This window comes from Puccinia triticina, chromosome 11A, assembly GCF_026914185.1.
Source record: "Puccinia triticina chromosome 11A, complete sequence".
NCBI classification, from domain to species: domain Eukaryota; kingdom Fungi; phylum Basidiomycota; class Pucciniomycetes; order Pucciniales; family Pucciniaceae; genus Puccinia; species Puccinia triticina.
Genome location: NC_070568.1, coordinates 2,429,842 through 2,443,017, shown reverse-complemented (window position 1 = coordinate 2,443,017; position 13,176 = coordinate 2,429,842). Strand labels below are relative to the sequence as shown.

General features: G+C 45.7%; 1 protein-coding gene across 1 annotated transcript; it reads right to left on the bottom strand.

Moving 5' to 3' along the window:
• Positions 1-8,646: 8,646 nt before the first annotated feature.
• On the bottom strand, positions 8,647-12,803 carry PtA15_11A243 (uncharacterized protein; the record flags this gene model as incomplete). Its single annotated transcript, XM_053161131.1, has 2 exons — positions 8,647-8,694; positions 12,132-12,803. The coding sequence occupies 2 exons, from the start codon at positions 12,801-12,803 to the stop codon at positions 8,647-8,649; spliced, it is 720 nt and encodes a 239-aa protein (XP_053025108.1).
• Between the last annotated feature and the right edge of the window lie 373 nt (positions 12,804-13,176).

Genomic DNA, 13,176 nt, shown 5'->3' with positions numbered 1-13,176 from the left:
AGAAGAAAAGGCAGATCAAACAAGACACAGAGTTGTACCTCTGAGATAATCAAGGTTCAGTGAAAGAGGTTACTTACTGTCAATATCCTAGGCGCCTGTGACGGTAGGTATACTGGGAGTAGAGTAGGCTCTTTGGTGGTGATCCTGGGGTTATCTGGGTGGTGGTTCTGGTGTGCTGAAGTCTGTGGATCCGCCTCAGGCAAGGGGGATTCTGACTACGAAAATTTTCACAGTTTGCTTATGTAATTTACATATGTACATGTGGTTTGGCGCGCCAGGTAGTGCTGACACGTCACAACTGCGCAAGCGCGCCACAACTCAGTAACTCAGGGAAGGAGTATAGTTACAATGAATTGATAAGTTGTAACTAGGGTCAAAATTGCATGAGGAAACAGAATCTGAAGTCAAAACAAGGTTATCTCTTAAGATGAAAAAGATATAAAGTAATTTATATGTAACAAAGGTAGAACAGGCAGCTTTTAGGTCAGCTGTGATGACTCTAAGGCTGACATGGATACACTCTCCACTCAATGGCCAGACCCGGTCATCGAGTGGATACACACTCCACTCAATGGCCGGACCTCCACTCAATGACTGGGTCCGGCAACACACTCCACTCCATGACCGGGTTGGTCATTGAGTGGAATGCGTATCCACTTGATGACCCGGTGTGGAGCACCGTCTGGTGCTAGGCCGGCGGCAGCGCTGGGAGGGGAGATGTGTCGAGTGACTGCCCTCAAATGTGGTCCGGAGGAATTGCCGAGATGGTCAAATTAGATAGCTTGGTTGGAAGTCGTTTTGAGTTCAACAAGGTTTGGATTCTCGTTGGCGTTGTGGTTTGGTTGTCTGTGAAGGGGGAATCAGGGATCAAGGCTTGGTGTGCAGGTATTGGAAAAGGATCAGATGAATCAAATTTCTTGATAGCCCGTCTTGGATCAGACTGAATGCTATGGCCTATCATCCAAGCCTGCGCTGGACTTGGAATCCTGAAGACCTGTCACAGACAAATCATCATCTCCCTACATACATACACATAACAAAGAAAAGAGAGAAAGGGAAAAAAAAAGAAAATAAAGAAAGGAAAATCAACAAAGACCAACAAGTGAAAAGGACAACAATGAGACTTAGTGAGAAAAAATAACCAACAACTAAAAAAAAGAAAAAATGAACAGCAGACTAATGGAGATGAAATAATGACTCAAGACAGAAGGTGAGAGAGGGGAAAGAGGACTGAACAAACCCACATGTAGAATGTGTTAGGACCAAGAAGCTGAAGAGGTAAGGTGAGGAGAAAATTGACATGAGAAAGAAAGGGAAAAAAAAAAATTTGGGAAAATCCAGAAGGGAGCCGGAGGGAAACCAAATGGGGAGGAGAACTGAGCCTTGATGTGAATCTTGATGATCTTGATGGTCATGCTTGATCCTGATACGTGTACCGGTGTGGCCACTACACCGGTTCGGCCATCAAGTGGATGGATACACACTCCACTTGATGACTCGGTTGTGTCCTCAAGTGGAGTAGTTGTCCACTTAATGACCAACCTGGTCATTGAGTGGAGCAGGTATCCACTCGATGACCGGGTTGGTCATTGAGTGGAATGTGTATCCACTTGGTGACCCGGTTCGGCCATTGAGTGGAGTGTGTATCCACTTGATGACCCGGTGTGGTGAGCGCAATCAACGCGCACAGCGTGCAAAATAGCCAAAAACTTAACATTTTTAACATAAACAGGTGTAAATATACTTTATATCACTTTCACACAGATGTTACATAGTTTTCTCATTAATTTAAGCACTTTAAAAAGGTATTTTCTGGCTATAAATATAAGAAACACTCAATATATGTAATCCTTCTGAAATAGCCACTTATATATACAAAAGTAGTATAAAAAGAGATTTACAGTAATTTTCTTTACACTTCAATCTAGTACTCACTTATAAAAATTATTTAACATCTTTGAGAAGTATTCCAGACTAAAAATCATTTACAAATAGAAAAGCCAAGGCTCATATGTAACTACAATTTCATTACATAGTTGTAAATCTTCTAAGATTAAAAGCTAATCTGATATTGGTTCTTTTGTCTATAAAAGAAGGCCATTTTGGATACTCTTTCTCTCCATGCTTGCATTAGATATTAATATTATAAATTACTAGCATTAATCACACTGATAATTTGAAATTGATAATTTAATTGATAAATTAAAGATAAATTGAAATTGAACCCCCTTGAAAACTTGTAATCCTCAATTCTCTTCAAGCTGCGCCATAAGAGCTCATTGATCAAAAGGTATTCAGAAGTAGCAACACCAAGAAATTTAAGAAAGTGCCACATCTTTATGTTTCTTTGTGTTATATTCTCCCAGAGTTATTCCGGAAGGCAGCTCTTCAAGCATTTTATTCCCTTCCAACAACGGTGAAACTGACACTTTACAAGTATCAGTATTGTGTGTGTATTGTATCGAAATAGATGTATTTTGGATGTATTGGTTATCAGATACAATACATGGTTTTCCAAAACTGTGTATTTGGGTGCCCAATACAATACAATACAGCATGTATCAGGGGGAATACCTGCTGTATTGTATTGAAATACATGTATTTGTGATGTATCTGATATCAGATACAATACACACTTTTCCAAAACTATGTATTGCCAATACAGATACAAATACACGTATTGTATCAGTTTCACTGTTGCTTCCAAGCTCATCTCCCCGTCGTGAGAAGTTCCACAAGTGGTGTCCCAACAGTGGCCTTATCTTCCCTCAGATTATTTGGTCTTACAATCTGCTACTTCCTTTAAAAATACCTCTTCAAGATCATTCTCTTAAACCTGCTCTATCCGCTCACCGCTCCAAATTACCTCAGCGCATAAGATAATCCCACGCGCCTTACCTCCCTCCACTCTCCCAAATATCTTTTGCCTTCACCTCCCCTGCTAGTTTGCAAACATCAACTTAGGCCCTGTCTAATGTGATGGACCAATAAGATGAAGTCCTTAAAAGCATTCAAACACACTCCTTTGGTCTCATATCGTTTTCGGACGGGTTCCGATGGCTGGACCAATAAGATAAAGTCCTTAAAAGCATTCATGCACACTCCTTCTGTTTTTTGTGTTTTTGGACGGGTTCCAACGGTTGGATGTATACTGCAAGGCGGAGACCTTCAAGACACTAGATTGCACTCCTTTACATTCTGAGTACAAGCTCCCATTGGAGGATCAACAAGACAATGCTCTTTGACTATCCTTGTTAAAATCTCTTGTTATCCTATCAACCCTGGTGGATCTATTTTCCTACAATATGATTAACGGCTGGTTCTTGGTACCAATGCCGGGCCGCTACGCTAAACTATCCGTAGCGTGTGCTATCCGCTAGTTTAGTGTTGCGTAGTTCCTGACACAGTGCCGTCAGCTTTAGCGCCCGCTACGGGCCGCTACACTACACTAACGGGCGCTAACAGCGCTATCAGCATTTTTAGCGGTTGAATAGCACTGCTAGCGCTGATAGCGGCGATAGAGGCCCTGTAGTTTCAAGGGGTGCCTGTTAGCGGTAGCGGGCAATCACTGTCCGCTAACAGAAAACCCCGTCATTTGTAGTTTGGATCCGCTACTCTGTGCTGAACTACAGACTAAATGTAGTGTAGCGGCCCACCGTTGTTGGTACTCAGCAGATCCATTCACAAGAGTTTTGTTTTCATTTAAATTTCATTGGTGGCTCAACTACAACAGGAGGGATTCGAGAAATATGGATAGGAGATTGGCAAGACACGGCTCTTTGCTGCGACGACAAGGGGAAATGACCTTTATAAACTTGCACATCTAGTCGGCAACGCTGGATAACTTATATGTATTGCTGTGCGGGTTTGCCGGAGATATTGTTATACCAACTCAATACCATATTATCAATTCCTTAACTAACGATTTACTGGCTTGAATCACCTTTTGAAGAAAATTCCCGTCTGAGACGACTTGTTGGACAGAATTCCCGTCTGAGACGAGAAATTACAGCTGCTACAGCCTGATTGAGCTGCAAGAGCGCGTCCTAGAATCAGTCGGGAATTTCGGAGTTTGTCCTAGCGTAGAAGGGATCGACACATCCAAGACAAGAACTAAATGCTTTGATAGCTTATGCAGCCATTGATTGGCTGAATTTTGGAAGGTGCTGCCAGTGCGGCGAGTACTACCAAAACCTTGGGTGAAACTCTTCTCTATTGCGAGGTGAATAGGGGGGTTCACGTTAGCCTGATTCTGGCTGCTGGTCACGGATGGTTTCAAATCTCATGCACCCTTCCTGCATAAACTTAAAAAAAATACTGCATAAGCATTCCCTTCAGCAAGGCCTTTAAAGGGGAGGTCTTGCTGAGAACTCTATTTATTTTCTAGAATATCCTTGCATAGACCTGCATCACACCAGGGAGGGATGTGTTGCACTCTCCAGAGAGTGCCAGACCGTAATTTCTTTTGGGAACTGTGGATGATGTCAAACTTGACCGCATGTGGCAGTCAAGATCAAAATATTTTGAAGGCATGTTCAACACACTCCAATCTCATATGTCCAGTAACACCACGAGTACATGATGTCTCCCATAGCTCATGTTGATATCCAATTCACACCTAGTCAAAATGCTGATCAGCACTGGGGTTTCCAATTCTCTCCTTAGGCTTTTGTTCCACAATTTGCCATTGTGGGACTTTTGGTGATGAGAGGCAGCAGGTGCTGGTGTGATTAATCACTCCACCTTTTGCAGTATGCACAACCAAATTTTCCAGTGGCCTCTCTCAAGGGTGGGCAGTTACGTTACGGTACGTTACAGAGGGCTAATTGGATACCGTAACTTTTTTTTAGTTATCCAAATTAGCCATTTGGGTAACGTAACATTTTTTTTGAGTAACGTAACGTAAAGTAACTTTTTTTATTTTTGAGTTTTGGAGGTTTTGGATAACGTAACTTTTTTGGGGTGGACATTTTTTGTTCAATATTCTCAAAAAATGGTTCATTTGAATAATGAATTTAGCATAATGGTTAGTGCTTGCCACTTGTATGTTTTGCAACATACAGGTTGCGGATTCAATCCTCACTGTGCACCTATTTTGACCTGACACCCTGGGCAGAAACTGGCATCAGTGGCTGTTTTACATCAACTTGAGCCCAATACGTACTCATATTGAACCAAAAAAACCCACAACTAGTCATTTCTCTTGGAAAGTTACGGCAAAGTTACCCAAATTTGGGCAAAACTGTAATGCAACCCATTTTGTTGAAAGCTTCTGGGTAACGTACAGTTGCGCAAGGCAATAACCTGTACCAACTCGCCTGCTAAAAAGGCCCAACTTTGAGGGCTTATAGCTTGTGTAATAATCATGCTACAGTTACATACTGAGTATCTTTTTAAACTACAAAAGTGTGAGAACACAAAAATATGTGGTAAATACCCAAAGAATGACTCTAACAACTTGGAAAGAAAAATTGAGGCTTGCTACAGGCTGTCACTAGATACTTTCATGTTCTATTGCTTTGGTAGTTTCCAAAGGTATTTTTGATGTAATTTTGGCATATGTATTACACAAGTTATAAGCCCTCAAAGTTGGGCCTTTTTTGCAGGTGAGTTGGTACAGGTTATTGCCTTGCGCAACTATAACTAGAAAATAAACAGCCCTTTTTCTGCGGCAGATATCATAACTAAAATCAAGGTATCTGTAACTACTGGGTAACGTAACTTTAAAAGTTACGTTACAGTTACGTTCCCAATTACGGGTAACGTAACGGCCCACCCTTGCCTCTCTATTGATGCAGCGAGAGACTACATGCACTTTTGATAGCTATTCTGTTGTGGGCTACACTGACAGCACCAAGTGAACAATGTGGCAACATCCGCTGTGGAAATCCGTCCGGTGCAGGCCGGCGGAAGTTAGCTGGAGGGGAATTGGGGAAAAGAGATTTTGTGCCCTCCGGGTGATGGTCGGTATGAGTAGTGTGGATCGGGTAAGCAATGAGGTTAGGGGAGGGGAAGATTTTACGACGGCATTGAGAGCGCGTCAGCGGTTTTGTTGTTTTGAGGGAAGAAAACTATGGATCAGGGAAGAGACTCCCGGGATCAATAAGATTTGGTATGGCGCTCTGGAGGGCGCCGGATGATGAGAGATAAGATTCTGATGGATTCCTAATTGGGATCAGCTAGGTTCCATGCTCCCCTTCCTCTGAGTTCGTGGGCAAACTCAGACTCCAGGAAGCGCCGCGCACTGCGGACCTGTCATCACGCCCTGCACACGCGCACATACATCAAAACACAGCAAGAAACAACAAAACCAAGAACACAACCAAACCCTCCCCACTGTAACCATCCAACGCGCGCAGTAAAGAAAGGAAAAAAATCAAAGTTTTCAAGAAACAAAACATCATGAGAGAGAAAGAAAAGAAAGAAAATAAAAGAGATTGTAAAGCTCCTGAGACTTCTTGAGGGAGATGCCCGCCGCGCCACCAGAGATCTTGATACCTAGAAGATTTGATCTTGACGTCCTTCCGCGCGCCGCGCCGCAAAATGAGTGTTGTCCCTGCGTGTACCAAATGGCGCACCACACCGCATGGGCAATTAACTCTCCGGATTTTGAGAATTTTGACTGGGTCCTAGACCCAGGAATGTTCAGAAATTCATCATTGTCTTTTAACATGCTGGCAAAAGAGGCAAACCCGCAATTAGGTGTGTCTTTCTAGTGCCCTGATGCTTGCTTGGGGGCACGGATGGCACTGATCTAGTACCTGTGGTGTTCTCTGCCTCAGTTTCAGTTGATCCAAGGGTGAAATGTGTGCAATATGTGAGAACTTGATGGCTTGGGCTACTTGTTTGCCATCTGGATGTGTGCGGTTAGGATGTCAAAGGCAGATTCCAGCCATGCTTCTTGGCGGCTCCACCTGAAAAGAGTATTGACCGTGATTTCATTAAGAGAATTCCCCGTGCATCATCTGGTCAACCTTGGCCCACAATAAGTACTGAGGTGTTGCCATACCTGAATCTACAGTTAAACTCCTCCTAAGCATGAGAGATTTACAGAGGCAACAGTAATTGAAATGCGGTAGGGGTGTTGAATAGAATACCAATGTGCATCAAGGTGCATCCTTCTCCCAATTTCATGTTTTATCCACAGCAGTCTTGGAACTGGCCAAGTGGCAGCTAAAACTTGCTGCACAGCAGTATTGTGTGAACAATATTCAGGATTAAGAGCTGTGTGGATGGTGCAGCTGAAGTAGAGAAATCCAGACTACCCTGTGGCTCTTGTGCTGACCAACACAACATTTGTTTTGTCCCAGTCCTATGACTCCTCTCACTGACCCCTGAGTTGTGGTGTGGGATGCTTTTCTCACAAGGAAAACCCAGCTCGGAGAATCCTTGATTCATTGTCAAGCCTCATGTATGGTGTTAGAGAAGGTGGACAGAGGAGCAACTTCCCATAATTATCATGTGCCCTAACCAAGCACTTCACAGGTGAATTTGTGTATACAGAAGAAGTTCACCCCCCATGGGCAAGGTAGAGCTTTTGACGCTCTTCCGCTATAATTTACATGATAATACTTGTAGGATGCTAGATAGGAGTGTGTCACATATTGCTCAGCTGGATGCAGGCATCAGAATAATGTGTCCTTATGAATTATGTGACACCAGCATACATTGCATAATTTTGAAGAGCTGTGTCTGAACAAAAACCACACCAACATGATCCTCAAACTCAACACCAAAACATATATGTGAGATGTGGCACTGCAGTAAGGCTTATCAACTTGGGGTGAATGGACCCTCAGGTCCGGTGACAGGAGCGGAGAGAGTGAGCTGATGAAAAGGAATGCCTGATCATGTGGTGATTTGTCACATTAACATTCTGTTTCAAATTGTTTTCAACTCTTGACTGACAAAGTTTATCACTTGCCTATGTTTATCCCAAGTTGTTGGTGTCTACTAAATGGAACTTTGAGGAACCGGCTACGTGTGGTTTTTGAGAAGCAGGTGTCCTCGTGAACCTCGGACAGCCAAATTATGACCCGAAGCCACACAACGGAATTAATGTTGGGCCTAGTCTTAGTCTTGTCAGCAGGATCAGCTGAAAGGCTGTCATAACTGATTTATGTTTACTAGCACTGCATGCACATCCCATACTCTTACTGCAATACTGCACTACTGTGATTATGATGTGTCATATGGGCAGCAGTAAGGGCGGCAGCACCTTCAATCCAAGTGGGGAAAGGCTGCTAATTTCAGCCTGTCCAGATGATGATTGGGAATCAAATTCATTTGTGAGTTCTCTGCTATCTGCACGAGTTGATGGCACACATGGGAGAGGATGCCATGTGACGATGTTCTGTCGGGCAGCACAGCGGCAAACACTTTCCTGTGTTCCATTGAGCCATCATTTGCAACTGGTCTGTGTGGATGTAGCTGAGGTGTGATTGGGTATGATCTTGTGATACACAGGAAGAGGCACTGGAGGTTTTCATGGTTGAGCAGAAATACTTGATCACATGGCAGAGCTGCTCCCCCCTGAACCTGCCAGCTTCAAAGGTTTTTGATGAGGACGGTGAGGCCTGGTATTAGAATCAAAGTCCGTTACTTTCTTGTTTTGTGCCACCCGACGACCAGCCCTGATTGCAGCAATCAAAATTCGGATCGCATTTGCCCAGCTGCAATACGGGATTCACCATCCTGTGTCACAAAGGCAACATGAGCCTCACGGCATTTTTTGTCAACACTCAATTCAAGGCAAATGCGGGGAGGGCGAGTGTCTTTGGTAGCACATTCTCTACCCATGAGGGCCCCACCGCTTAGACCAGTGCAGCTGAGCTGGACCTGACTCATTATCATGAGTGACTATTGGATAGGGATGTGTAGGCGGGAACCACAATACAATGTCCACCGCGAGGTACGGCCGTACGTGAAGGTGGACACATAGACCAGACCCCATGGATCTGCAATGTCAGGTGTGTTCCCAACCAGAGTGCACAGCTAGCTGGGGATTGGGCACCTTCTGTAGAGAAAGGCATGAGGGCACAAACGGGGGGGTCCAAAGGTTGGGCAAATTAACCCAAACAACAACCAACCAAGTGGTAATTGGACTGTGGGCAAGAGGTGAGCGAGATCAATGAAAGGGTCAGAGTGGTGGCCAGCGTGATGGCTGACAGGGAAGATGTACCGCCTCTGCTATGACGTACTTCGCGGCCCCAAGAAGTGCAAAGCTTTCCCTTTGTTGAGGGGACAAGGGGAAATTGCCCGTGCCGTGTGCAGAACAGACATTGGTTCTGGCGGCAGGCGAATGCTTTGAAGAAATAAGGGAGTGCAGCTGTGCTGGTCTTTTTCCCCACTTCGTTATTGAAAACCAAAAGTCTCTGCCCCCCCATAAGTGATTCCGGCAAGAATGATCGAGGTTGCCGGTAATATACATCTCGCTAATACCAATCCGCGTAACATATATAGTGTTGGGAATGTCATAAATATCACAACCTGCATTGCTTCCCACCCGATCCCTCCGGAAAGCCCAACGACAGCCTACCAAGAATATCATGTTTTGCTCAAGTGGTCATCAGCCGTGGTCCCTCCCATATTATACGACTCTAGAACGCAGGTTTTTTTTTCCGGCCAACTCCTTGTACAGTTGAATTCAGCTTCTTTGGTCGTTCATGTGGAGCGGCTCCAATGGCAGGTTCACCAGGGCGAATTTCCTCTGGCTCCCAAATTCGAACAGACTCAAGCATTTGGTACAGTCTACGTTGCAAAGGTCCACCTGCACCCAGCTGTAGGCTGTGTGGGGTACGTGGAAGTCATTGATAGGTACATGAATGTTGTAAGCGTTTTTTTTGCTCCAACCAGACAGACCTTTTGCTTGGCGCTGGCACGGATCACTACCTAGCTTGCTTACTATGAATGATGCAGTCAAAGCCTGCCCACCTCAAGCTCATCGCAAAAACAGCGCGAGCACACGAAGCGTTTCAAACACTTCGGCGCGGCGATTCTATCAGGATTGGAGGAGTCGCAGCGCAATTGGCAGACTCATCTCCCGGTTTGCTTTCCTTGGGTGTAAGTGGTTGCTCCACTAGGTCACTCCCACTTTGACACTCACGCACAGCGTGATTTGGTCTCAGGTGGAACATGCTGCAAAGCTGGATCAATGCGAGAAGACTGTCTATAGTTTAAGGCACAATCCTCAAAAACGTTTTCAGCTCTGAGTAAATGATTGGAAGCGGCCTTCTAAAACCAGACGACAGCGCAAGGTGGTTTACTCAAAAACATTATAATAGCATACAGGATGCTGGGATCTGCGGCAGGTCAAACCCTTCTCGGGTGCAACTGAATTTTCAGAATGACTCTTCTCCATCTCATGTTACAAATCTTCTGTGTGATCTGTGCCCACTCTTGTAGCTGTCAACAGGCTTCTGATGTGTCAGTAGAGACTACATCTCATCATCCCAATCTCTAAATCAAACTGATCTTCTTGCCCGGAGGCAAATGCATATCCATCTGAACTTCCAGATTTACGGCACAGGAGGGCCTAGACATGAGGGACACATGCAAGTTCTGTGTGCTTGTATAAGCATGGTATATTCTCATTACCCGCATCAAGAGAATTGTATGTGATAACAAACTTGTAAGTAGGAAACAGTACAACTGAGGAGAAACGGTTATAGAGTTTGTATAGGTATAGGGAGGGATTCAATAGCATGCTCCAGATGTCTGAGCACTCCCTTTGTAAGATAAACAAAATATTCACGAGCTTGTCACTCGCGCAGGTGTGTGTGTGGCAGGAGGAAGGGGGAAGTCGGGTTGCACACCTGCCAATGGGTCAGGAAATCATTTGTAATAGCCTCTGCGAGCTCATGACGAGTTGGTACTTTAACTTGAACAAGGCGGCAGATCTTGTTTGGAGACTCAAAGAGTGGGGCGAAGATCTGAACTAGATACACTGCAAGGTTTTTCCAAATTGGTTCGGCGGGGGTGTGTGGTGTTGTTGAGTGCTGCCGGATGACATAAATTGCCTGGATGAATGACATACATGTAGAGATCCCTGCAATCCTGTGGTCCCTCGAAGTGATGAACAGTCCGCGGACTCCCGCAAGGATGAAATAAACAAACGGCTGGAAATTCTGCTTGTGTTGATACAATCGCAGTTGCTGAGTGGCGTCTGCAGGGATGTTAGCGAATTCTGAAGGAGCCTTCAGCGCGGGAGCCAAGGAATCTGTTGCATCTGTTGGATCTGTTTGATTGGCCCGGGTATTTGCCTTTTTCTGTGCGGGCATCAAGGGAGCCTCGCTGAGGAAGTTGGTCTGGAAGATGACATAAGCCATCAACACGTCAATGATGACATTGCGGAATTCGTGGAGAAAGTTGACAGCATGCAAGCGCTGTGCGGAGGGTGCAGAAGGGTCAAGACTCTCCTGGGGCGGGTCAAAGCTGGAAGACGAATTTTTAACAGCAATAAGGTAGGCAAGAGTTTCAACACCTCGGGTTATGTGATCCTCCGCTGCTTGATCTTCGGAGTTAACTTGAGGTGGATTGAAGAGACTGTTGGCCCTCAATTCAACTGAAGCGGCTATAATCCTGGCCCATTCGTTGTGTAAACGTTGAGGAGGATGGAGGAGCCAGTAGAGACCACGGACAAGGGTGGATTCAGGGTGCGGTGTTTTTGTGAAGGGTGGGATGAAAGAACCGGGTTGGCAATCTTTTTCTTTGTCCCCAAATCCACTCAGCCGAGGGAAGTTGATGATGTCGGGGCAATACCATTGCTCCCCGTCAGAAGGCAATAAGAACGATTCCTCTGAGAGTATAAGCAGTTTCAGTTGTTGGAAGTGGTAGAATTCTGGACATGAGAGGAGGGTACTCACCAAGTGAGGTGATAGTGTTGATCCACACGCCATGGGAGCAGGGTGTGCGTTGCAAGCAGAATGCCCGGGGTGGTGACGGAGCTGGTGGGTGCATTGCTTGGGCACGATTGTGGAGCAAGGGGGCAAGAGATTGCCAAGTCATCTGATATTTAGCCCATGATGGTTTTGAGCCGACAAACATTTGATGAATGCTGGCAACCTGGATGCGGATGGCGTCCGCCTTAACGATTGTGAGCTTGGTGGGGTGGGGTGCTGAAGATGAATCACCTGGAAGATTGGTGCTGGGGAGTAAGTGTGAGCTGGCGGATTCTGATGGACCTGTCTCCGAGGCGCGACTGTCGGGGTCTGGAAGAGAGGGGACTTGGGTCCACCAGAGGGGTTACCGTTGGCTGTTGTATCTTGAGGAGGGCGGGCAAATTGGGATGACGGGAATGAGGCATCCGCGCCGCGCAAGTCAGCAAGAGCAGGAAGATTGGACGAATCAGGATTAGGTAGATCAGACGGCTGAGAGCGATTGGCAGCTGGTGATGAGTTGTTGCGGACCGGGTCTAAGGGCGTCTTGGCGGGCTTGGACAGGGTGTTTGTTGTTTGAGGCTGCAAATGTGCATCTGCAGTCAAGGATGGCTTGTTGGTTTGAGACGTGGACAGGCTTGGCAGGGTAGCGGGTGGAGGAACTGCAGGTGGGCTTGTTGATGACAGGTTGGAGGGGTTGGCGGGTGTCTTAGAGAGGAGGTCAGCGGCTTTAACCGAGGGGCGCTTGCCATTCCGCGTGCCAGTCCTTCGTTTCCGTGAGATTTTCGCCGAGGTAGAAGGTGAATGAGAATGATTGGATGGATTGGTGATTTTAATGTCCTCTTCATCAGGAACAAGTCCTGTTTCTTGCCATCCTGGAGGTAACGTAACAAAGAACCATGGGATTGGAAGTTTGGACAAAAACATCCGTGGGACCGAGTGGGAGGCAGAGGGGTATATGAAGGGATGACATACTCTTCTTACTGTGCATAAGTGAAGTGAATAGATCTTTGGCCTTGCGTTTACAGCTACAGGGGAGCTTGAGAGCGGCAATATCTTCTGCTGCTTGGGCCACGGCATCTATTGAACGACCAAATTCTTCCGCGGTGATTTCGACGATTTCAGTTTGAAGAATAGATTCTTCAGGGTTCAGTGAGGCTGGGGTGGCAGACGGTTGGTTTTGAAGAGCAAACTGCTGAAAAGATGGAGCAGGGAGTAACGCTGGGATGAAGTTCTGCAGGAGGTCCTGTTGGGCTACAACAAGTAGGTCTGAGTCACATTCATTTGGATGTGGTGCGAT